The sequence below is a fragment of the Epinephelus moara genome, chromosome 13 (assembly GCF_006386435.1).
Source record: "Epinephelus moara isolate mb chromosome 13, YSFRI_EMoa_1.0, whole genome shotgun sequence".
Taxonomy (NCBI): domain Eukaryota; kingdom Metazoa; phylum Chordata; class Actinopteri; order Perciformes; family Serranidae; genus Epinephelus; species Epinephelus moara.
In genome coordinates this window covers 2,128,726-2,156,287 of record NC_065518.1, presented here as the reverse complement: position 1 = coordinate 2,156,287, position 27,562 = coordinate 2,128,726, and the positions used below count along the sequence as shown (strand labels likewise).

Sequence of the window (27,562 nt, the reverse complement as noted above, 5' to 3'; positions counted from 1 at the left end):
ATGCCATAGGCTTGTGCTAATAACGTTAGCATGTTGTATTTGTGGGGAAAATGTGTCCAGATAAAGACAAGTGTTTGTCTGTGAATGCTGCGAGTTATAGTGAAGCTGATTTGTGTTTGAAACTGTCTCTGTTAAGCCATGTTTAATGTGTGTTTAATGTGTTTTTAATGTGTGTTTAATGTGTGTTTAATGTGTTTTCAATGTGTGTTTAATGTGAGTTTTGAATCAACTAAACTTTGCAGCACTTCACAGAAACCTCCGCCACCGACTAGTGTTTTGGAGGTGTAACTGCAGAGTGACACAGACACACCACCACACAAGTTAAATGCTCACAACAGCGTAGGCCACGTGTGAAGGCTACAACAGCAGCTCTGCGTTGAGCTGATGCACATATTATGATGATCATAAATCTGCATTGAGGCTCTGAGATAACGTTATCTCCTCTCTTCTGTGTGGAAGTGGTGAATTTACAGCTCTCAGATATTTATCATGACACACAGTCTCTGGCTTTTGTTTGATATCTATATCAGCAAAACATGTTGCACATTTCCAATCCGTCATCAGCCCAGTTAGCTTGTTTTCTTCATTACATGAATGCTGCTGTCACACTGAACGTCCCACTGAGCCCTGGTTAAACTGCATCAGTGACTGGAGGCTTTGTGTTTTCAGGTTATCCATCTGTACGTCCATTCTTGTGAACGTGATATCTTAGAACATACTGAGGGAATTTCTTCAAATTAGGCACAAACATCCTCTTGGACACAGGAATGTACTGATGAGATTTTGGTGGTCAAAGGTCAGCGCCTCACAAAACACGTTTTTGGCCATAACTCAAAAGTTCATACACTGATTATGACAAAATTTCACACAAAGGTCTAATAAAATAAAATGATGAAGTCATGACATTTTATATCCAAAAGGTCAAAGGTCAGCTTGACTGTGACATCATCATATTTTAACGTCATATCTCAGGAACAGAAGGGGAGACATTTGGTCAGATACTGAATTAGTGACTCTAATCTTGAAACTGCGTCCCTGTTTTCACTGACATGGATGGAGACTGTCAGAGAAACTTGGCCGGTTCGCAGCGGCATACAACCACAAGGCAGTAATTCTACTTTGAGTATGTTGCAGTTGAAGGCCTGTTTGTCGACCATTATGAATGTGAGAGACTCTCGACCCTGTTTGTCACAGGTGGAGGATCCTCTGATAAGTTAACCTTGTGCATTGTGTAGCCTGTCTGTTGCTGTGGCGGTGTTCATCTCAGGCTTCAGCCGTGTTAGAGATGTTACGGAAATGCTTCTACGTTCGATGCACTAAGTCACCTGTCGGGATACTTACAGAAAAGCAGACTTGGGTGCTTCTTCAGATAAAGACTGACATGTGCTGTCACATTTACGTAATGAAGTGCACGTCTGAAAGAAGCTTTGCAAAACAAAATCATACTTGATGTAAAACAGCAACAAGGCCTAAAGTCTGTCTCTAATTTAGTGTCCAGGGACAAGATCTTTGAACAAAGCATACGCGCACAAACCATCACTCATTCACAGGCTGCACAGCGCTCTGTTAAATGTTGTTCAAAGGCGCATTTATTAACTTAATTTTAAATGATTTATCATTCTTTTTATTTACATTCAACATCATATCCCTGTGGTAATGGTCGCTTAATTTGATCCTGAATTGTAGAGCACTGAACTGGAAAGTCAGTTTTAACACGAGCTCTATATTAATGAATCATCAATCATCCCTCTGAAGTTTAATAATCATAACTATTTAGATTTTACCGCAGTGATGGTTTGCAGAAACGGGATGAATTAGTGGTACGGACACTACAAATATACACAGCTGTGCATAATGACAGCTGATCTGCACCGTTGGAGATTTTTCGACACAGTTGGTTAAATTGCACTTCTTCATTGCCGACATGTCTAATAAGTAGTGATGGGCACAAATATCGATATGCAAGCAGTTGTTGTTTAGGGGCATGTCTATATCCATTTATGTCCAACTGTGTATGTGCACCCAGCGCCACAGTGATTGAGGTTTATAAAACAGAACAAGACGTGCGCTCTGCTATATAATTCTAAGGGAAAGAAGTCATATGCACGTTTCTGCCTCTGTTCGTACACACAGCTTTATGCATCTGGCCCCTGCACTCGTTCTTGGTTCCCACATGTTCTTGTTGCCTGGCAGTAAATCAAATGAGTGGTAGAATATGTGCTTGCATGTGGACAAACATAGTGTCCTTTACATTGTGTGGTTTCAGAATAAGAATCTTTTTTTGGCCGAGTATGTTGATACATACAAGGAATTTGGACACATTTACAAGAACGATATGAAGACAGACATGCAGCCGAGCAGAAACATCAAGCTGTTATGTGCAGGCCAGAGTCTGGCATCTGTATACAGGTCAGAGTGTTCCTGTCTGTACAGGGTGGTGGCACAGGAAGTGCTGGATTTTGAGGTTTTGAGCCACTCCAGATGACACTTGATCCGTGACACTCGTTACGTGTCACGTCCGTGCGGTCTCAGGTATTTGTCCTGTGTTTTGTGAGTGGAAGCAGCGTTGTTGCTCTGAAGTGACCTGAGGCTGGCGCCCAGACACTGCCCGCTTCCTGAGAGTATTATTCAAGTTGAGCCGAGCACACAGGAAGTGTAGCGTGAGCCGGTGTCGACATGATTCCCAAAGGAGCTTCCAACAGCTGTAACCTAAAGGAGCTGCCATCTTTGGAAGTGTAGAGTATCTCACATACTGCCAGAGCGGTCAGAGGGGGGCCAAAGAGTCGAGGGCTCCGGCTGGAGTTATTTTCAAATCTCCTCCCTCCCTCCCTCCTGCTCTGTGTTGCTCTCTGTGTCTGTCTCTTCCTGTCCTTCCTTGTGTCGCTGCCTCCCACCGTCTGTGATTGATCTGTCTTCCTCCGGCTCTGTGGAATTCCATTGAGAAACTCTTGGGATTGTTGGAATTCCAGCCGGAGTGCATGTGTGGGTTAGCAGCGGGCGCCTTGTATCCCCCGTGATCCAGGGCTCATTATCACGCAGGCAGGCCATCATCTGCCCTCACACACCAAGGCTTTCTGCACGCATGTCTCTGCTTCTGCACACTCTGACCGCCCTGCAAACCTTCCTGTCAGCATTATTTTCTCCTTTCACTGCTCACAAATGGACACGCATGCATGACGAGGCTGATTGCATGCTCATATCGGGTGTGGCAGAAACCGGGAGCACAGACACCCATCTCCTGTGGCCTCACTCTGGCATTTCGCTGCATACTTGAGCTCATGTGCTGCAAATCACTGGGAATGATATGTACTGCTGCTTTTAATTAACCCACACTGCCTACCACAGTATGTGAGTTCAGTGCTGAGCTCAGCAAGAATAAAGGAAGGAATTGTGTATTCGAGTTATGCAACATAATCTGGAGAACATCTGAAATGGGATATTTTTAGATCTCTCACTGTGCCTCCCTGTCAGCTCAGTGGAAAGTAACTAAGTACATTTACTGTAAGTGCAGCCTGAGGTACTTCTACTTTACTTCAGAGTTTCCATTTTATGCTTCCTAATACTTTCACTTCACTGCTTGTCAGAGGGAAATATTAAACTTAGCACATGATGCAGTGTTACAGGTCAGATGAGCCACCATGTAATTAATCAGCTCCAACAATTATCAATAATTTCCGTTATTCGATGAATCATTTGATCTATAAATGTCAGAAGAAATCGATATATGATCAATAGGGGTGCAACGATACACAAAATTCACGGTTCGGTTCGGTTCAATATTTTAGTGTCACGGTTCGATATTTTTTCGATACAAAAAAAGAGAAATTTCCATGCCTTTTTTTTACTTGTAGTTTATTCAAATTACCAACATTTTTGTTTCAACTCAAAAGTACAGTTTTTAAATTGAATTAAATGTATCTGGTGCAGCTATACCTGCCCCATTTTCTGCTGTGCATACTTAGCACCATATTAAACAAAAACAGCACCTTGTAAAAATAATAATAAAATAAATGCATCTGAGTATTACAAAGAAATAGCTCCCTGTAAATATATTTTGAAGCATAATCATTAATATTTTTAAACATTTGAAACCTTCTAACAATACAGTATCAACCAACATTATGGTGTACAATTCTATAAGAATATAAAAAAAACATCAAATGAAAAATTAAATGTATCTGGAGCAGCTATACCTGCCCCATTTTCTGCTGTGCATACTTAGCACCAGGTAAAGTTTGTAGCATGTGTGTTGTTGTCGTTCCTTGTTTTTGTTTGGTTCCACCTATTTTTGCATCGGAGTGATGTCGGCGTAAATGTGTTGTCATGTTTGTTGTATTTCCACTGTTGTAGTTTATCGTTGTGTGACACTCGCGACATACCATTGTAATGTTGTCCAGGACACGCTTGCCATCAGGGTCATACTTAACACGAAAACCAAAGTAGTTCCACACGCCAGATCTGAAGGATGGTGGAGGATCTTCGATTTCGGGTATATTTGAGGCATTAGCCATGTTGCAACGAGCTAGCTTCACATGTAGCTTCTGTCTCAGCAGCTTGTTTTGGTCTGAATGAACGTGTTAGGCGCAGCTCAGTGGATCGGCGCTAAACAATGCAGCCTAAGGCGGCATAGTCGAGCGCAGATCCACTGAGCTTTCAGCACAGAGCACATCGTCAGAAGTTGATAAAATAAATAAATAAAATTGCGTATTGTCCGTTTCATAGTGCGTACCGAACCTAGGCCATTGTACCGAATGGTTCAATACGAATACGTGTATCGTACCCTAATGATCAACGCTCCAAATCCCAAATACACTCCTTTCACTGTCATAGATGACTAACACCAGGCGCACACTACACGATATAGCCCAATTGCAGCCCGATACAGCCTCGTACAGTGTCGGTTCGGATCGTGAGTAGCAATCAGTGTCATACGTGATAATCTATGGTTTCATCTCATGTAGTGTGTCATAGTAGACGACAGTCGACGCTACATTTAGGACGCCTCACACGTTTTATTTTCTTTTTGTCATCCATGACTTCTCTCGTCACAGCCGTCACTCTGACCAATAGGAACAAAACATGAAAGTCTCTTCAGCTTGTGTTAACCGGACCTTTTTTCAGGCATCTAACCAAAAACCATTTGACTTTGAGACGAGGGAGCCGCGAGTGCTATGCTAACTCATTACGGGGTTTCAGGACGCATCCCTGGCGAACTCTATGAGTTAGCATTTTAGCACTCTTCGTTCCCTTGTCACCTCCCTCGTCTGTGGTTAACATAAGCGGAAGAGACTTTCAGGTTTTTGTTCAAGTGGCAAAATGAGACTACACAACGTCATCACACTGAACAAAGTTTTACAGCGTCATTGTGGTAGAGATGTTAAATCATGTGACCGTGGTGTAGTTGGTTTAGCCTAACGTTAGCTTTTTACTCCTAGCGCTTACATTTGCGCTCCATAAATGATTAAAGAGGTGCATTTGTTGGTGTTTTGTTTGTTTGAGTTTATTTTCTGCAATAATCCAAAATCCAATGTAAAATTCCCACTGGCTTTTTGATGAGGGACCCAGGGCAATGCTTACTTCCGTGGCGGCCTAGAGACAAAGGTCATCCCTGCAGCACTCTATTTAACAGGTGGTCAGCAACGACAGAGAGAGACTGGGGGGAGAAACAGCATATTTTCGAATACAACTCGGCGAATTGTGGATTTATTTCGACCAAACTAGTGCAGTGAACAGTAGACCAACTGACATGATGAGTAACAAGACTAACCAAGACAGTTTTGGTGAGTTTTATCTTGTTGAGTTTGCACCGTACACAAATACGTCATATATCGTAGAAAGGAAGGTATGAAAAAATATATGCTGCCCAAACCTTTTTCCATTTTCAAATTACTTTATCTATTACGTCACAAAGCAACCACCGGCAGATCCATGCAGCGTAGCTATACAGCTAGTTAGCTAACCTTAGCTTATAGTTAGCTCATTGGTTGCCAAGCTAGCTGGCTAACCTTAGCTTAGGTAATGGTTAGCTCATTGACCGCCCAGCTAGTTGTAACTTTGCTACACTGAATGAATCTAGAGTTGGTTGGTTGCTTATCCACTGAATACAGTGCCACGTTAGCTAGATAGCAGTTCCTCAACATTAGCAAGCAAACATACGTTAGCTAACATGAGCAGACTAAAATATCAATATCACAATATATTTCACTTTTCAGCGTTTTCTGGGGTTTCCTCTGGCTCAAATGACACAAGAATTAGTCAGCGTACTCCGCCGCACTCCCCATCGAGACTAACATTACTCCACCAGGAGGAGTTCGGACAGCAGCTCTGGAGACAGGCCTTCAGTTGGTTGCTCTAGCGGCCTAATTTCAGTCAGCACAAACCCCAATGACAACTAAAGGTCTGTCTCCGAGCGGACTCTGTGATGTGGCTGGTTCCTGTAGTTCATTGACAGCTAACGTTAGCAAGTGTTGCCCACTTCTATCAGAGCTGAAGAGAGGCGAGACACTTGTCATCTTTGGGATTTTCCCCAAAAATTTGTCTCCAGTCTTTTACGTAGAAATCAGTCCACGGGTTGTTTCAGGAGACTGGGAACGTTGGGGAGGTCTCAGTTGTTAAGATTTTTTATAACCTGTTCACCCATCGGCGATTAAAAAAAAAAAACAATATGTAAAAATCAACATGTAGAACCTTTAAGTCGAGGATCTGTATCATTTTTGATCATTGCTTTGTGATACAAAGCAGAACACATGCTATTCCTGCCAGGCACATAGATTACATAACCCAGTGCCCCTCCGACCCCCTACCACCTCCTCTCTCTGTCTTACACCTCTGTTTGCTCCTCTCTTTGTGCCATTTCTTCTCAGTCAGTAGCTGCAGGTTCTGCAGCTCTGAATCCAGCGTTCCTGTTTGTGGAGACGTGTCTCTGTACATGAGCTGCATGTCGGTCTGATTTGCATGTGCGCCTGCTGGATCGCCTGCATCACCACAGCGTGCAGCTCTCATGACTTACTGTACTTTATAAATCTGTGCCTGCAGCCCACAGTATTCATGTTGCTGTGTGTGTATGAAAGTGGACTGAAATGCGTCGTGCATGTTGATATGCATGCTGAGGTTTGGAGAATAAATCCATCTTTAGAGCATGCTGCCTCTTGTCTCATGATCTGAGCACACTGACTGCTGTAAGGCAGAGGATTCAGTGTACGCACTCATGGAGAAAGAGAAAGGATGCTGTCACTTCAATCACGCAGGGAAGCTTTTGTTCTGACATTGTTTGAGGTCAGTCATCTGACTGACAAAGTTGCATGTCTGGTTAATGAAATGCAAAGTATTTATTGATTCGTTGTCTTAACGTGAGGAACTTGTTACTTCTGCTGAAGAATCTGTGTTTGTTAATAAGCAGACAATCTCATGCATCAGACTTCAGTGAAACATGGAGGAGAGCCTGTCCACGGGCCAACAGGAACTGATTAGTTTTGGGTGTGGATCTGTATCTGCACCATTCGTGCAGGTCATAGAAAGTGTCAAAGAAAAAGCCTAACGCATGCTTTTAAACTCATAATCTGTGCACAACCATTAGGAGAACATAATGATAGATAATATTTTTGGCATTTTAAGATCTGTTTAAGGGATGTATGTCTACATCTGTCAGCAGGGCTGCAGGCGTTGTATCGATCCATTGTGGTGAAGGCAAAGCTCATGATTTACCAGTCCAATTACATTTCCACCCTCACCTACTGTCATGAGCTACTGTATGGTAGGGCTGTCAACAAATATTCTAAATTCGAATTTAAATTCAAATTTGAAAAAAAAAAATGGACCTTCGAATGTGAAAATTGATATTCAATTGTGGAGAAAAAAAAAAACACCACCGCAGCTGTCCTCTTTGCGAGGGGGCGTTGGCCTGGGCCGCTGCACTGAACACACTGCATAAGGCCACACCACCCGCGGAAGTGCTGTGAAGCGCAGCGCACCGAAATTCTCGCGCGAGCCGGAGCACTTCCGTTCACATCAGACGTGCATTTCTCCACGCTGGTCGACAAGCAGTTCTGCTCCCAGCTGTTGTCTCTGTCACCCGGCTTGACACATTCGCTCGTGGCTCGCGCAGAAAATAGACCAGACGCCGAAACGATCGCTGCAGGCGCGAGTGCAAGAAAGAACAACATGTGAAAGACAGCAACAAGTGCAGCTGCAGCTCCACCTTGAGTTCTTGATAGGAAATGTTCATATTTTCTGAATTCTGTTCTGCACTGAGCGCTGCACATTTGCTGCTTTTCCAGTCGCTGCGAGTTAAAAAATGTTCAGCTTTAGGTAAGGGCCCCGACACACCAAGGGGACGGTTGGCCAACGGTCAAAGTTGGGCCACTGGTGGCCTTTTTTCCACTGATACAGCATGTTGAATCAGCATCAGCACAGTGGAGTCCACCAGTGATTAAGATAACTCTGACTGGCAGCTCAGCACACGAAAAGAGAAATGGAAGTGAGGAAAGTAAACAAAGAGCTGAAGTCCAAAGCGAATGAGAGCAAAACAAATGTGTTACATAAGGTCGGATTATTTTTCTTCAGCCATTGAGCTCTACAGCAGAAACGATTCATCATGGTTTGTGTTATTGTTCAATGGCACAACATAAATATGCTCGTTCTTTAAACACTGGATTTTGTTGTTAATGTGCTAACTGGCTAACTCGCGTCAAGACAGCCTTCCAGTTTCCCTTTTTGAATGAGGAATACAGAAAAATGCCATCTGCTGGTATGAAGGGGTGTGTCCTCTCACGCAGGCGCAGAACATACAGCTTGTTGGCCATCAGTTTGATGTGTTCATCTGCAACTTTTTGGCTGAGACAAGGCAACAAGAGGTGTGAGTCGCTGCGAGTTCTCCGATGTGACTTGCGCTGCGCTAGTCAATTTCACTTTTTACCCAGCCGTCCAATCACGGTGGAGGAGGGGTGGGGCATATAGCAACAACAATGGAGGAGAAACATGTTAATATACTGTAGGCTACATATTAATATGTTTCCTCGCTCACAAAAACTCATGATCCCACTAAGTGTTTGAGGCGGATCATCAGGGGCTAATATCAAAATCTGAATTAAATGTAAATTTTTTTTTTATAAAAGAAGGAGGGATTACTTATCTCATCTGGGGTAGGGCTGCAACTAACGATTATTTTCATTGTCGACTAATCTGTCGATTATTTCTTCGATTAGTCGATGAATCATTTTATCGAAAAATGTGTTAATATGTTGAAAAATGTCGGTCTATCTCTCCCAAACCCCAAAATGATGTCATCTAATGTCTTGTTTCGTACTCACGTCAAAGGGTTTTAGTTCACCATCTTGAACATAAGAAGCTGCAATAAGAGTATTTTGGGCACTTTTATAGTACTTTTCTATGAAAAATGACTCAAACCAATTAGTCGACTACTAAAATTGTCACTGATTATTTTAATAGTCGATTAGTCATCGATTAGTCGACTAATCGTTGCAGCCCTAATCTTAGGCCTCCTTTATAAGCATGCTTACGCACAAAGCTAGGCCTGAAAGAAGTGTACGCTACCACCCACGCAAATGTTCAAGACAAGGGAACCAGCTCTTTCCTGGCGGACTCTATAAGTTAGCATTTTAGCACTCGTGGTTCTCTCGTCTCGGTTTTTGGTTAGATGCCTGAAATAAGCTCAAGAGAACAAAGCAACACCAGGGCTCTGCTGGAACTGTCCTTACATTCGACATGTGTGCTTTTATTTATCTGTATATGTATATACCTTGGTGTTGGGAGAAAGCGTAATTTTGTTCCCATGTACTCTGTATGTGGAAATGACAATTAAGTTGAACTTGACTTGAAGACGACTCTCGGTCTGACAGCACCCTCAGTCACTGAGACATCAGGAATTTTTTTTGTGACTTCTCTGGTCAGTCGGGAGCTGTTTTCAGCAGCAGGCTGGCAGCTGTGTGTGGTCGCCTGGTTCCTACAAATACTGAACAACTTCCTTTATATTAATATCCTTGGTTATGTGCTTCAGCACTTGTGTCCGTCTCCCATCAGCTGTGAGGCCACAGTGAACATTGGACTCTGCTTGTGCAACACTGATGTGAAAGTGAAAGTCGCCAGGCTGCAGACAGTCTGATCTAAATGAGCCGCTTGGATTTGTTGCAGTTTGGTTTAGATTTTGGAAGATTTGTGAATGAGAGCGAGACATAGCAGAAAGTAGCTTGTTGCAGATATGTCAAGACTTCCCTTAAACATCAGCAGCCAATCAGCATTAGTTTCTATCAGTGTGTGCAGTGTGTTGGTGCAGATTAACATGCACAGAAAAACTGTCTGTAACTCACTGAGAGGACTGTGCAGGTGCTCTCTGTCTCTCTGTCTCTGGGTGTTTCCTGGTTTCCAGTGTGTGTGTTAGCACAGAGTTGGTTTCCAGTTACTATTGTTGTCTGTGTAAATGCATGTAGGAGGGGCTCAAACTGACATTTTAGTGCAACAAAGCTGCTTTGGAAAGTGGAGACCAGGAGGCAGGCAGCAAGAGGCCACCGGTGGAGGGCCGCATAGCACAGTGCTGTCACACCCTGCACTGTTTGAACAAACCAGGACACACTGGACGCGCTGCACTGTGTGTGTGTGTGTGTGTGTGTGTGTGTGTGTGTGTGTGTGTGTGTGTGAGATATGCCTTCAGCACAGTTGACTGACAGATCTGTCCACAGCTACATGTGTTTGTATTTTCTCACAAGTCAGCAATGTGAGAAATTCCAGTTATTCTTCTGGAGTGGCTCCACGTCTTTTAAAGAAGACACACCTTTACTTTTTTTTTTAAATAGCACCATATGACATCACAGGGCGGCGCACGGTGTGGTGACCTTAACTATTACCTTAAAACTTTGTGCGTCAGCTGCTCGGAGCGTCACACACACACACACACACACACACACACACACACACTCAAAGAAAAAGCACAAGTTGTTGTGCATCAGAGGCAACATGGCTGCCTGTCCTCCTGGAGTCAGCTTTGTCAGAACAGAGCTGCGTGCACGTTTACTGCAGCTGACAGGCTGGTAGCAGTTCAACCCAGTCTGAGGAGGTTTGAGCCAGATGCTGTCTAGAGACACACACACACACACACACACACACACACACAGTCACACCCTCAACCTGTGACGCCCCATTAACAAGGCGCCCAGCCATTAAACTGTCAGTGCAGCACCTCCAGATGGAGCAAGCACACCTGAGCTGCCAGACCTCCTCCTCCTCTTCTTCTTCTTCTTCTTCTTCTTCTTCTTCTTCTTCTTGCTCTCAGCGCCTGTTCCATTCAATTAGGATCTGGAGTCACTTACTGCATCCAACCGTAAGTGTCTAAAGATGAGATGGAGCCTCGGTCGCTGCTGCAGTTGCTATATCAACAGGAAATTCAGGACTCGTAGCCTGGACGTGATACATACGAAGTGTCGGTCTTTGTTTGGAGTGATGGCTGCAGGAAGTTTGACTCATTTTACATCAGTGGGAGTTTTTTAAGTGCCGGATGGCTGCTGCAAGCTCCGGACAGAAGCAGGGAGTCATCAGATGTAGATGCATGCAGCCAGTTATTCAGCACAAATCTGCCTCGTAGAAAAAAAAAAGCAGCTCTGAATCACTCAAAATATTCTCAAGGTTTGATTGACATTTTCCTTAAATGGATTTGCGTTCATCTCAGATTTAGCTGCTCGTCTGGAAACTGGTGTGAAGTTTTAGTGATGAGGTTTAAGTGCTGCACACTCTGCTGCAGCCGAAGGGAAAGAGGAGAGTTAAAGGTTGACCACTGTGATCAACTGATCTCTCATCCTGAGCTATGTTAAGAAGTTAAGTATGCTTTCATCTTGTGGTATGCTGGGCTGCCAGTGAGACCGTCCTCTCTGGAGTCTCATCAGTCTGCCAGATATCTGCACAAATGCTGAGCTGCTGCTGCGTTACACAGAAAATCATCCTGCAGAAATTTGCATTGTATTTCGACTTTTATGAGAGAAAATGTGTTTGTGTTTTGAGTTTTGGTCAGACAAAAAAATGTATTTTAAAAATGGCACTTTGGATCTGAGAAATTGTGATGAGCAGTTTTTACAGTTTTGTGACATTTTACTGACAAATCGATGATCGTCTAAAGGGAGACAGTCATCAGTCGGAGGCCTAATTCTTTAAATGTCATTCCTAATATTTCAGCACTTCAGTATTAAATGTTGCACAGCTTTTGTTTTTTAAAATCGTTCAGTTTTGTTGATTTAATATGGGATTCAAGTGGAATCAGATCACCTGATAAGATGATTCGGTTTGTCTCGATGATCCAGATTATTTTATTTATTTTTTATTTACCTTTATTTAACCAGAAAAACCTCTTGAGATTAAAAATCTCTTTTTCAATAGTGTCCTGGCCGAGACAGGAAGCAACATAAGTCAGTCCCTCCAGAAAATCTCAATATTGCGATCCCAATAATTAACGCAAATTCAACAAAAGTCTGCAGTATTTGCGGGGGCTTGCAGTTTTTTAAAAGTCCCACGATTTTTCCGCATTTTCCGGCCGACCAGAAGTCGTCGCGCATGTGACGTCATGTGAAACGTGTGCTAATGTGCTAATGGCATTGCAGTATGGAGAGACATAAGAATGTGCACTGTGTAAATGCAGACAATATGTGTTGAATGTATTAAATGTTATGTTTACAGAAGATGTAGCTGACATGTTGTACAGTCACATTGTCTGGTTTGAGAGCGACAATATTCACTCAGGATCTTTTGCAACGTTATTGGAGCCCATGTTTTGAAACGAATTAAATAAAACTAAAGAAGAGAACTATAAAAAACATTTGCAGCTATTTTTGTAATATTCAGTGTGATTATTATAGCAAGTGATTACATGACTTATTTTTTTGGAGGTAGTCATTTAAAAGAAATATATCACTTTTTTTTTCTCCTTTTGTCATTAGGCGCAATATCCTGCAAAAAAATCACATAAAAATGCCGCAATTTTGGGGCGTCAGTGGCATGGTGGATAGAGCAGGCGCCCCATGTACAAGGCTGTTGCCGCAGCAGTCCGGGTTTGAGTCCAGCCTGTGGCCCTTTGCTGCATGTCATTCCCTCTCTCTCTCTCTCTCCCTTTCATGCTTACCTGTCCTGTCCATTAAAGGCAAAATGCCCCCAAAAAAATATGTTTCAAAAAAAAAAAAAAGAAAGCCGCAGTTTTTGACAAAATTGGCTGCAAATTCAAGGTTTTTTGCTGCAAGATAATCTAATAGTGGATATTTATCTAGGACTTTTTTTTTAAGAATTACTTATGTATTGTTATTTATGCATTTCTATATTATTATTTTATTTAGTTATTGTGAGTTTTTTTCCCTCTTGTGTACGTACATATATTTGATTTATTAACTCTCGCTGACACTATGTCAGAAAAAAAGTTCAATAAAATGTTGGTGATAAATCTTCCTCTTAATAATCTTCTTAGTGTTTTCTTCTCCCTGACTGTCGGCCATTCTTCTGTCACCTCTTTGTTTAACTGTTTAAACTCTAAATACAGACGAGGCTGCTGAGCAGAGATTGAATGTAACCTGTGGTCATGTGTTCACCGTGCCCCAAACCTTTGAGACGTATTTTAGGTTTATATCCTGAATAATAATCTAAACTTAAAAAATAACAATTTAATTTAGTCTTCTCAACAGAAATAAATGAAACAGGCTGAGACAAAGGCTCACTTTAAATATTTTCACGAAGTTTTCTCAAACCCTTTAAAATCAAGAAAGCCTTACAACCCCCTGCTAAGCTTTGGTGACCCCTAGTGGGGGTCGGGACCCCATGTTGGGAACCAGTGGGTTAAGTGAACCAAACTAGATGTCATCCTACAGGTAGCTTTGCTGTAGTTCAGCTTCTTCCAGCTTCCCCAACACTGGTCTTTGAGTTTTGGACAGTTGGTTTGAAGACATCTCGTCAGCTCTGGAAACTTGTGACGAGCATTTTTCACTGTTTTCTCACATTTTCTAAATAAATTGATGAGTTGAATGAATCAATATTTTGCTAATTGCTGTTAGTAGTTTTAAGTAGTTTCATAAGTTTTCCATTTGTGGAAAATGAGTTGGACTGTTTTTGGATACAGGAATGTGTGAATTAAATGCTCTATCAGTCAAATGGCTCACACATGGTCCGACACAAATGTCTGTATATGGTCCCGTGGTCTCTGTCGAGGGTTTCTGATCACGTTGTGTGTTTTGTGTGTTTCAGGTAAGAGGAAGCCGTTGCTCAAGCTCCCCAAGGAGGTGTTTGAGCAGCCTCCTCCCGCCGCAGTGTAAGTCTCCTCACTGTGTTTACAGTCACATCCAAGGTCTTTGATTCATCCTCCTGTTTGTTGCTTCAGAAGAATGCTGAACGTCTTAAATGAAAATCTGACAAACAGCAGTCAGCAGGAGACAAAAGTTAAATGATGCTCATGTCATCATTTCTCCCACATTTCTTATAACGAGGACATCAGCATGTCTCATGTGTTGTAACGTGAATATAAAAGTGTTAATTTCGTCACATCGCTCCCCTGACATTTGCAGTTTCAGTTATTTGTGCACGTCGTTCCTCCTCCATGAGCGTGGTCTCCTTGTTAACATGAAGCTCAGACTGTTTGTGGAGCAGCAGAACCCAAAATGTTTCTGAGCTGCAGAGAAACTAAATGTTCAGTTCGTCTTAAAGTGAATCATCTTCATTGAGAAACTGCAGCAGCAGCAGAGGCGTTTTGGTTTCAGGCCAACTTCATATGAAACATCAGTGTCAGACACTCTGTGTAAATCTGTGCCTTTATTACAGTCATATTTTATAATATTTGTTTTTTAATTACATTTTCATTTTATTTATTTTTAAATTTCAGTTCCTTTTTTTCTTTTTAAGTATTTTTTATTCTTCACACAAACAACATAAAATATAAATAATGCATAAATAACGACACTTGTTTTAACTTGCAACGGCTACTTTTTTAATGTCCATTCTGAACATTGTCGTAAAATATTTGAATGGTGGTTATCATTCTCATAATACATACACAAGAGCGCATGATTTATTTTATTTTATTTTTGATTTGATTTGATCTTATTTAATTTCATTTTTTAAAATTTATTTCATTTTTTTTTATTTATTCATTTTTAATTCTGTCATTTTAATAATCCAAATATTTTGGATTAATACTTTTTTTTATTAAACTGTATATATTGTTTTACAATGATATTGTACAGAACATACAACCCTCTACACACATACAAAGTATAATAATAACAATAATAACAATGGTATAAAATGAAATGAAAAAGAGGAAAGGAGGAGAATTAAAATAAAATATATAAAAAGAAAGAGAAAAAATTGAAATAAGAAAAATTAAAAAAAACAGTGAGAATGTTGATGGATGCAAACTTAATCGTGTCATACGATTTAATATAATTGAAGTGATGTATATTAAGGTGTAAAATTTTGTAAAAAGATATTCTTTGATCTTATTTAATTTTTATAATTTATTTATTTTAGAAAATGTTTTACTTTATTTGTTTTTGTTATTTTTTATTTTTTTGTTTGTGTTTTCAATGAAAAAAACATAAAAAGTTCAAATATATCTAATTAAATGTTTTCATTATTTATATTAATGAATATTTATTTATTTTCATGTGTTTTCGTCAGATGATTTCATACAATTTAAGTTATCTATTTAAGGTTGCCCAAATCTGTAAAATAATATTTTTTAATCTTATTTAGATTTTATCATTTATTTACTTTAGAAAATGTTTTATTTGTTTTTAAGTTTTATTTTTTAATTTTTTTATTTGTTTGTGTTTCTACGATTAAAAATGCATGAAAAGTTCAAATACATCTAATTAAATGAAAATTATTTATATAAGTAAGTGTTGGTTTTTTGTATTTTATTTTGTTAGGTTTTTTTTCCCAGAAGACACTGCTCCCCAGCTTATGTAAGTAATTAAATGTGTGTGTGTGTGTGTGTTTCAGACCCCCAAGAGATTTGGATTCGAAGGCTTGTGTAACCATCGGAGAGAAGGTAATTTTATTTTTTGGGATCATATTGACTTTGATCTTCGCCTCCTTCCTGATCCCATTCATTATGATTTTTTCTCTCCTACCTCGGACTCTTACGTAACTCCTCTCTGTTTACTCTCTTTCCTTCTCCCAGTGTATTTTTGGGTGAGTAAGGTCCACAGAGGTTGACTGCTCAGTACAGGCTCTGTTAGCTATAAAGAACGGCCCGGTGAACATTACGGCCGAATTGAACACTTCTGATTGTGGCGAGACTGGAATGCCTTTTATTGCCCATCAGGCAGTAAAAATATTTATTTTGAACTCATGAAATAAGTGGAATTTTCCATTGGCAGAGATGCCTGCTTTTTCTGTGCTCGAGTTGGCCCCAAGTCAAAGTGAATGATTTCTTGTGTTTGCTTCACTAATGTCAAAGAAATGAAGTTTAGCATCGTGCAGCTCTGAGGAGGAGACGCAGCTCTGAGGAGGAGACGCTCATTCAGACTTCAAAGCTTCTTAAAACAGAGAGGAGAGATACCAGCACCTGGTTCTACTCTCTAATCTCTCTTCCTGTGTTAAAGGGGAACTCCGGTGCTTTTTTAACCTGGACTCTATTTTCCCATGATCCTGTGTCTGAGGGACTCGTGGGAACAACAGTCATTGAAACTGGTCCAGTATTGAGCGAGAGCGACAGGCTGCAGCATCACCACTCGGGGTGCACCGTCAAAAGTGTTTAATTTGCCACTGACAGGCTCAGATTGTTCCTGTGAGTGTCTGACAACATTATGCAAAGGAAACTTTTACTGGACATTTTGCTCATGTGCATGGAAACATATTTCTGCTGAGGGGTGCTGCACAGTATAAATGAGCACGTATGACCACACTATTTAGTGCACCAGAAAAAGATTTAGTATGCCCCAATACAGAGTATGTCAAATGCAGTGTGCCAAAACTACCAGGATGTTCTACTACATCCAGTCCGATTTTGCAGTCTGTAAGCCAGCATGCTTTTTGGGCTGTTCTGACCCACAGTCCTCTGCTCAGTGGACGATACGACACATTAACTGTCAGAAGCCACGATGATGGATGACAGCGCATTCAAGTAACTGATGACTACCAGTATAGTGATAATAGGAATATTAATTAGGTGAAAATATATATATATATATGTCAAACTAGTCCATACCCATTGAGTACAGCATACCATACCATGACTTAGTCATACCAAACATTAGAAAACACCACCAACATTGGTCCACAGGGGGAGCCACAGCGATCGGTCACATTTTAGCCATTTTGAAGCATGTTTCTGTTGTTATAGCGCCACCCAGTTGCCAATTAGAGTTAAATTTCTCCAGTCACCTTGAGGCGTCCTGTTCTACATATCTACCAAGTTTAGTAAAAATCCATATGGCGGTTAGGCCTAGATAAGAAATGAGCTCTCTAGCGCCCCCATTTTGTTTGATGGGGTCAATAATGGAGGGGTCCCCTCAGATTATGTGTGGTCATATGCCTACAAAGTTGCGTGGTGATGGGTGAAACCCTTGAGATGTTATACACCTTTATGTGATGAGCCACGCCCTCCGCAATATTCATTGCCTTATAGAAGCTCAGTTTTAGTAAGTTTTCCAACTTTTGCCAAGAGGGAACTTTAGATATTGGTCCCTAGATTATGTTCACCCAGTTTCATGCAGATCGCTCAAACTTCCTAGGAAGAGATCCATTTGAAGTGTTTTTCAAAAAATTCAAAATGGCGGAAAATCTATATAAGCGGAAGTTATGGGTTCTTGAGGCAAATGTGTTCCTCATGAGGAGAGGCATCTCTGTGCAAAGTTTCATGTCTCTACGACATACGGGGCATGAGATATGCCCATTCAAAGTTTGACATTTCAATGGGTTGCTATAGCGCCCCCCTTTGGCCAATTGATGTAATCTTGCTTCATTGGCATCCTCCCATGACCCTCTACCACTGTGCCAAATTTCACATGGATTGACCAAGTCAGTGAGGAGAAAAACGTGGAACACACACACACACACAGAGTTTTCCTCATTATATAGTAAGATAAGACAACAAAAGGACATATCTATAAAGATAACAATGACAGAGACCTGCAGATGTGATTTCATGTAGATTCAGTAGATTATCGTTGGTGTTTAGGCTGGTGAATGAAACATATCGAGCAGCCACTTGTAAATTATATCAGCATTTTGTTACTGCTAATTTCCAGCCTTAGTTCAGATGGTTTACAAGTTATGGTGAAATTCTGAACCATTTACAGACTGTGTTGTTCTAACCGTTATCAGTAGTGTGTTCTGTGGCACCCGCAGCACCCACCTTCCCGTGCCCATGCCTTTTGTTCCTTTCTCTTTTGTGTCCAGTATTTTTTTTCCAGTTGTATCTTTTCCTATTAAATACAAAAGTCAAATGTTAGCCGGTTTTATTGTGCAGTGGGACAGGGACTCAAGTCTCGGTAAAGGAGAAGGTTGGTTCTGAAATCTCAGGAGGGGTGACTTGTTGCAAGCAGAAAACAGTGGAAACATGAGTGAGAGTTTGAGAGAGGAGTGGTGGTAATACTTTGAGGTGGTGGAGTACAGGAAGTGTATCTCAGTGTTACCTAAAAGATTTTCAGTGTCATGGCTGAACATTTAGCTGATTTAGACATTGGGAAAAAGTCCTCAATTTCAGAACGAGACCTCTCCTTTAGTGAGACTGGGAGACAAAACAGACCAGAACAAGCAAAGGTTCAGAAAGAGGTTTAATTTCTCTGAGGGATCCTCTCCATAGTGTGGTCACACACTTATAATAACAAGCTGAGGCTGGACCCATTTCAAAAACTGGCGTTCCCTTGAGTCACTTGAGCACGAAAATATTGGGTCCAGGTTGGAAAGTTCTGTTGTCCTCCTTTAGGTTGTGTTAGCACAGCTGCAATGATTGTTGATGACGCTTGTGTCCTCCTCTCATCTGTCCTCGTCTCCGGAGCAGAACTTCGAGGTGAAGGCAGATGACCTGGAGCAGATCTGCGAGCTCGGCCGAGGAGCGTACGGCGTGGTGGAGAAGATGAGACACGTGCCCAGTGACCTGATAATGGCTGTGAAGGTGAGTCACCACCAGAGGACGGTCGACTTCTGCATTCACAGAACTCTCTCATGCTTTTAAACTGAGTGTGTTTTGTTTGTGAATGAAAGAATCTTCAAGGTCGTTTTCACATTAACCAGCAAGAACTAACAGCCTCCTCCGTCTCTTCAAAAGAAAGTCAAGTCACAAGAAGAACATCTTGAAAGCTGTGCAGTGTTTGTTCACTTAAACAGAAAGGCATAAAGACATGAAGACATAAACATGAGTAAGGGTTGTGTGTCGTCTCTTGTCATCCTCCATCATCAGCGGATTCGGGCCACAGTGAACACTCAGGAGCAGAAGAGGCTGCTGATGGACCTGGACATCTCCATGAGGACGGTGGACTGTTTCTACACAGTCACTTTCTACGGAGCGCTGTTCAGAGAGGTAACATGTTGTACAGATGTTTACACACCTGCACATGTGTGTCTGTAGTGTAATTACAGCCTGAACGTCTGAGCGGTGCAGGAAAACACAATATGTTTATAATACAGCTGAAGTGTGTCTGTAGCACCAGAAGTTAGCCTTGAACGTCGGCTCACATTCACAGTCTTTGGATCAGTCTTGGATCTTTATTTAAGAATTTTAAAGTTTTTATTTAGACGAGTCGTGTGGCTGCTTTTGTTTACAGAAAAAATTAGTTTTGTAGGAAAAATATTCCGATTTCTGAAAGTTATAAAATCAAAATTGTTATGACAGCAAACTGAAACTCTGTTTTGTTGCTGCATTAGTAAAAAAAAAAGTCAGACAACGTCCAACCGTACTGTTGGATACTGGATTTTTGTGGCTGATACTGATACTGATTTTTAGAAATTATATAAATAAAATCACAATATAGATGAACACATTAAGGCGATATGGCCCCAAAATAATATCACAATATTTCAGGGTATTTTGGCGATAATGATGTTCTTTACAATATGACAAATTAGTAAAAATATATATACATATCATTAATTTAAGAACATAGAATTGTAACAAAATGTGTGTGTGCATGGGGGGCGTTCAGATGTAGCGTCTTTTTGCACGCACAAACCCTTTACTTTCAATGTAGATGCACGTCATGTGCGCTCACAACCTAAAGCGGCGCCGTAGCGGTGCACATTCGGTGCGACGCCCTTGTTTTGTCGTCCGATGCACAGCTCCACGGACCTGCTTCTCCCTCTGGTGTTGTGTCAGATCCCGGTTGCTGTAAAGGGTTAATATAATCATAGAAGGCTGAAAATCACAGGACATGTCTGTTCTGATGATACAAGTCAGCAGTGTGAAGCTCAAGCATGTGGGGGCCTCCTTTCATATTTAATAGAGGAGCAGATCTAAAGTACAGCTGTCAAGATGCCCCCCACCACAGGCCTTTGCCTCCTTGGTCTCAGGGAAAACCCTGGTATCATTTTTCACATTATGTTGAAAAATATACTGGGATATAACAAGATGAAATGACACACCCCTCCAGCAACTTCATCCTTCACTACATAAATCCACCAGCAAACTGCCCCGCTCTCAGGCCGTCCATCCCCGGCAGCTGACTGCAGCACACCGGTGGGATTACGGTTCACCAAACTTGTTATTAGTCACAAGAGGCATCACTTGGTTGGGCTACTCCTATTAAAGTATTGTCATTTTAATTATACTGTCTCTTATATATTACCAGGTGTTAATTACTTTTCTTTTTAAAAATGTGTTAAATATTTTTCTCATATTTTTATTCCAGTGAATATTCTAAAGAAAGTTCACTGCTCTTTGAAAGGAAGTTCTTGCATTATAATGCTATTATATTATAATTATAGGTGGCATAAAATGGTCTCAAAATTACAGTAATATCATTATTTGACAAATATTCCTGGGGCAATATATCGTCCAACAAAAGTAGTTATCGTGACCGGCCGACCTGTGAGACAGATGAGTGGCGTCACTATGAGAGGCTCCGAAACACATGGCTTATATTGAGGGTCGTTGAGCAGATAAATTGTCCGATTGAACCGTTAACTTTATCATCAGATGGCAGCAACAGTAAAGTTAGAACAATAAATCTTAGTGGAAATGAAATCATAAATAATGATTATAAATAAAACAATAAATATAATTTTTTATTGAGAAAATTGAGAGTTCAATTAATGTATAAATGAAGCTTGTAGATTATTTAGTGATGCATTTTTTTGTGTATGTTTTACTGACATTTTCCCACTTTGTTTAATGTAAGTTTATGTTTTTATTTTTACTGCACTGCAGATTATTTTTCATACCTGCCAGTGTTTATGTGGATATTATAGGGCGTCTGCAGGTGCTTGAAAATGCAAAAATTCAAATATTAGGCCTCAACAGTCATTAAATTGTCTGAAATTTGAATTTATCTAAATTAATTAGTTCTGTGTGAAAGGTCCCATCTCATCTCTGGTGTTACAAATCTTTTAACCTCCCACTTTCCTGTTGGCAAAATATAACTCAATCTAATAACCATATTCCTACATAAACCCTGCCTCTGCATGGGACTACATATATACTACTTACCTTTATACTTCCCTGTAATGTTTAGATAAGAAAAACATGATTTGTCCAAAAGTCAGTCTTAAATTCGGTTGAAATTTGTCTCGAAAAAGTCTAAAAATCATCAAATTAAAGTGTCTGACACTCTGATTTAACACATCTGTGATAAGCCGACATCATCCAGTATCTGACAGTGACTCAGTTGAGTTATAGTCAAAATCTCCGTGTTGACGTTTAGCAACACTAAAACCAGCAGCGTGCGTCGATGAAGACTTTCGGATGCAGACGACTTCCTGCAGCAGCGAGTGGATGTTCAGGATTTCCTCCCCGTGACTGTAAACACTGGAAAATCTGTCGCTTCCCGTCTGGAGCGCGTCCTGCTGCTTTGTTGCCATTTCTTTCCTGATCTCTTTCCAAATGTGCCTGTCTGTTGCCAGGGCGACGTCTGGATCTGCATGGAGCTGATGGACACGTCCCTCGACAAGTTCTACAAGCAGGTGATCGAGAAGGGCATGACCATCCCCGAGGACATCCTGGGAAAGATCGCCGTCTCAGTGGGTTCCTTCACTTCGAACAGCATCACGCCAACGATTTAAAAAGCTGAATTGTGATTGACCTCCTTCCTCCCTCTCATCTGCTTATTAATGGGCTTTGTTATTACAGATAGTAAAAGCTTTGGAGCATCTGCACAGTAATCTGCAAGTCATACACAGAGGTAAGAGCCTGAGTGGGAACCCATTAAACCTCAAAGACAAGACAGTGTCAATATCCACGTCTGTGCTGCGTCATCATCACTCAGCTGCACCGAGACGCTGTCTTTACCATCACTCCATCCGCATCTCATTAAAGGACCATCCCGCTGTTTAGCATGTGTTAGCCCGTTAAAGTCAAATACAAATTTAAATCTCTTTTTCGTCTGAACTTTCAGCAGTGACGGCCCCAGCACATGTGGGCACATTAATTACCAAAATGCAAATTAACAACCTGGCTAACAACAAGAAATTAGATAAAAATATGTGCTGTGCAAAAAACAAAATGCAAATTAACTAGTTCAGAAGAATAAACAATAAAACAATATATGGCATTGTTAAACAAAAAAAATAAAAAGTACAAATCAACTTTCCATGTGAACTATGGATGAATCATTTTATAACTCTGGACAGATGCTGATACCAGTGGTTCACAATAACAATTTTGCCGATACCGATATTTTTATATTTGTGTTTCATTTGTTTTTGTTGTTGTTTATTCTTCTTTTGTTCCAGGGAAACACAAATCTACTATATAAAGAAATAAGACAGTACTTACTGACCCTCATGCCGACAAGAAGTCCAGTGTGATTTTTTTAATCCACAAAACTCGTTCGGGGTATCGGAGGATAACAGCTAGCCGGGAATAACAGCTACACTTGAAGTGCATGGAACCCACATTTTGAAAATGTAATAAAACTCTGCTAATGCATTTCAAACACATCAGAACAGCTCGTCCGTCGTAATCCAAGTGCCCTGAAGCCGCGGCATGCAACACTGACTTGAAAAGACGTAATTTACTCCACTTTTATAGCATCATTTCTCACCATGGTCAGTTAGCCTGCCCTGCAGGAGTGCTGTGTTTACATGGCAACTTCCGCAAGACTTGAGAATTAGCACCATCACTAGTCATCAGCTAGTCTTGCGTGCTTCAGGGCACTTGGATTATGAAGGATGAGCCGTTCTGATGTTTTTGAAACGCATTAGCAGAGTTTTATTACATTTTCAAAATGTGGGTTCCATGCACTTCAGGTGTAGCTGTTATTCCGGCTAGCTGTTATCCTCCGATACCCCGAACGAGTTTTGTGCATTAATTAATTATGAGGGTCAGTTATTTTTATAGTGAATATTTCTTTGTTCCCCTCGAACAAAAAGGGGAATAAATAACTACAAAAACAAAATAAACACCAGCAAGGGAAGAAAAAAAAGATCAGAATCGGTTATCGGCCCAAAATCTTACAGTTGGTGTATCCATGGTATTTTGTGAGTTGAGCGATTTTTATTCTTGGCAGTTGGTGGAGACCAAATCAGAGCTAACAGAGACTGAAAAGTGGACTGGGTGAGCAGAAACACAACTCCACATGACTTCTGACGTTCTCTATTGGTGTGTCTCAAATCACATACTTCCGTTAGCACACTTCCATGTAGTATACTATGTGCACTGTGTACTCATTGGCATAGTGGGTGAATTTCGACAGGGTAGTGTTGTCTCAAACCAAACACGGCCGTTGTGCACTCACCGGAAATGACGACCGCAAATTAACTAGTTAGCAAACTAGCATTAGCATTCGCGTTATCGTTCGCGGTACCAAATCATTACAGACTGCTAAATGAACCCAACAAACATACTGCTGGCTTATACCCGACAACAGTATAGTGGTGCTTAGTGCAAAAAACACATGTATTTGTACAATGCAGCGACGTTCACGGTCGCACAGTCCTCGGCCGCCATTTCCAGTTTGAAAAGTGGTCCCTCCCATCCGCTACGTAGCCAAGATGGCAACCATTGAGGGCGAGAAGTGTCCATAGTTCCACACTCAACTTCTTGACTGTTTTGAGTGCACCATCCAGGTACTCATAGTGCACTGCATTTTTCCAGACTCAGTGTGAACGCACTTATGCACTCAAAATATTAAGTGTAGGTACAGAAGTTCATCAGTTGACGAGCGGTTTAAAGGTTGATCTGCCTCCAAGTGGCCAAAGACAAAGCCATTAAAGGAGTAGTTAAGATTTTTGAGGTGGGGTTTTATAAGGTACAGTATACATCCATAGTCAGTGTATTACCTACAGTAGATTGCGGTCAACATGCCTTCAGTTTGGAGAAGCACCACAGATGCTAAGCAATGTCCTGCAGTGGACGGGGTCAGCAGCAACACATTTTTTATCCACTTACAAAAATCAATATCAGTTGAAGTAGACGCCATATTTAGAATATTTTCACTGCTTCATCCTGCAGGCACACAGTGATTTTCAATGGGTAACTGAAGTTGTAATGTATTCTCTTGTCAAACCAGTCTCCATTGAGAAATACAGTCATTTAATGCTGAACACGGGAGCTGCTGGTCTGCTGCTGCCTCCATCAGTTAGTTAGTGTTAGTGTGTGACTTGTGTTTTAAAGGGTTACTTCAGATTCAAAGTCACACAATAATACCAACAAACTAACTAACTAATGGAGGCAGCAGTAGACCAGCAGCTCCTGTGTTCAGCATTAAATTACTGTTTTTCTCAATGGAGTCTGGTGACTTTGAGGAGAGCATCGATGGGGAACTGAAGCTGTACCTTTCCGTCACTTACGGCTTCGGTTCCCCGTCTATGCTCTCCTCAAAGCCAGACTCCATTGAGAAAAACAGTAATTTCAGCTCACTGAACACAGGAACTGCTGGTCTACTGCTGCCTCCATCAGTTAGTTTGTGTTATTGTGTGACTTTGGTGAATCCAAACTAAGCCTGAAAGTCCTCCAATTGGGGGAGCGACTTTGCAAACACAGTGTGAAACAATGCACTGATCACGAAGAATATAGTGATGTTGCACATCAAATTAAACAGCAGAACCTGGACTACACGGCTGTAAAAACCCTTTTTACATGCTCCAAACACAGCTCAAACAACAACTAAATAAACAACAACAAATCCAACTCCATACAGCACCGATATCCCGACCCACTCGGTATATTTCGGGCTGTAACTCGACCACACGTTATGCAAAACGCACGCTGTTCATCTCAAATGAAAGCTGAGACTCCGCTGTTTCCACACACTGCGCCAAAGCACACTAAACCATCAGAGAGCTACAGGCCAAAGAACAACAACAACGGAAATCTTTTCACCAAAATATATTTGTAATATCTCTCTTACCTTGTTTTTGCCATGAAAAGCGCATTCTGCCGTTAAATCACGCTTCATTCCTGTTTACTGACATGTTGTTCATCATTCAAATGAATCCGGGCAGAAAACTTGATGGCCGGAGGTTCTGGGGGAAGCACAAAAATGACCACTCACAGCAGCCGACATGGGTATAACGTCATTCTATTGGCTCTAACGAATCAAATGAGGTGTCAATCACTCAAATCGGCCGAGCCGTCGCGGAGATACGGGCCTCCAAAGCTCAGAATAGAAACTCAAATGTTCAAATGTAGTAGGTGTGTATTGGTCAGTTTGGAGTGGGAAATAGAGGAAAAAACGAAACAGACAGTGTTATGTGTATACCCTAAACATCAGTAAGGATTTACAGAAACAAAACATGAAAGATATAGGATTGTACATGACAAAAATCACATGCAAACATGGAGCAGTTTTGGAGAGCTCACCTGAATTTTCTGTACTAAAACCTCTCTAATATTGTTCTGCTTCACTTTATCAGAATCAACCTTTGCAGAGTTAATGTTCACATATTGTACTATGATGTGATCGAGGTTTAGAGCTGCTGCTGCATCATTACAAACGGATACTCATCCTGAAAATGCTTTTTATTTTTAGGCGACCCTCAAAATATTTCATTTGTGCTGTGTGCCATCTTCATTTACTCCTCACATATAACACACACACTGATATTTACACATCTTAACAAATCTCACAAGTGTTCCCTTTACCATGACACCAGAAGTATTCAAATAGACCTTGTGGTTGCAGAGATATATTCATTTCATTATGGATATGCAATTTTCGAGCAGAGGCCTATAAAATAGGCTTAGCTTTGAAAAGGTGATGATAGAGATGATGGATAAATCGACGAAGATAAGACCCATGCTCGAATTGAATTTCCTTTAAACTGCATAATCCTGCAGCGATCAGGTGTTCAGCCCATGGATTACACAACTCAGGCAGGTTTCTCACACCATATAGAAATAAATAGACATAAATTACTGCCTGAAACGACAGACACATTACATCCATATATCCAAACAGTGCAGCATTATTTGAACACAGTAAGCAGACATTAAGAACACATCATTTGTAGCCACGGAGCTTCAACTTGCACTCTGTTATAGCCACGGTTATAATTATGGTCCTTTAAGGGTTAATGCTTCCTGTGTCAAACCTCAGTGGCCCGGCCGCGACCACTGTGTGTCTCCTGTTGCATCACGACGTCATGTCATCGTTCAGAAAAATTATAAGTGACAACAGCAGTTGGTGTGTGTCAGCGACCGCAGACTGTGACTGCTGTTCTGTAAGAGACCATGAAGAGGCTGCACACCAACTCAAACTGCTGCTCGTCATGTCATCTGTCTGTCTCTGTCTGTCTCTGCAGATGTGAAGCCCTCCAACGTGCTGATCAACACTCAGGGCCAGGTGAAGATGTGCGACTTCGGCATCAGCGGCTACCTGGTCGACTCTGTGGCCAAAACCATGGACGCTGGCTGCAAACCCTACATGGCGGTACGCAGGAAGACACCAAATTATAACTGTTGTAGTGACAAACCTGAAGCTTCTTTTTAAAGCAAGTGACATGTGAAAGGAGCTCATTGTTCATCTGTCCAGCCCACAACTTTACTGTTCTGGTTACTCTCACTGCTCTCACTGTGCTGTAAAACCCACTGTAGTACACTACCTGCTCAGCAGCAGACAGACACAGTTGGAGAGGAGCTGGTGACATTCAGGTGGACACAAACATGACTTTAGATAGTGGATCATCTTGCTCCCTGATTGTAAGGTGTATGAATATCAACTGTATTGACTGTCTGTTTGTGTTGCTCACCTTATCAACTTCAAAGGTTCTTCCTGTAACTTTCAAAACACCATTGTCATCAGTGACCTCTCTCTGAGGCCGCTAAAGCCTCGTCTCCACCAAACCCTTTCAGTCCAGCACCTTTGGAACCAGCAGTAAGCCTTCAGACATGGTACCTAGACCCTCAGTCTGTTCAGACAGTCCTCTTAAATGTGGGCGGGGTTGTTGTCACTCACTGCTCCGTCCAGCACTCGCTGTATTTCCTCATCAG

At 41.3% G+C, this 27,562-nt stretch overlaps 1 protein-coding gene across 1 annotated transcript in view; it reads left to right on the top strand.

Moving 5' to 3' along the window:
• The window catches only part of map2k6 (mitogen-activated protein kinase kinase 6), a 43,135-nt gene that overhangs the window by 7,804 nt on the left and 7,769 nt on the right, over positions 1-27,562 (top strand). Inside the window, exons 2-8 of the mRNA XM_050059477.1 lie at positions 14,224-14,287; positions 15,976-16,024; positions 18,983-19,096; positions 19,382-19,501; positions 22,036-22,152; positions 22,262-22,313; positions 26,875-27,002. Coding sequence (XP_049915434.1) covers positions 14,224-14,287; positions 15,976-16,024; positions 18,983-19,096; positions 19,382-19,501; positions 22,036-22,152; positions 22,262-22,313; positions 26,875-27,002 — 644 coding nt within the window. The remainder of the gene's footprint in view (positions 1-14,223; positions 14,288-15,975; positions 16,025-18,982; positions 19,097-19,381; positions 19,502-22,035; positions 22,153-22,261; positions 22,314-26,874; positions 27,003-27,562) is intronic.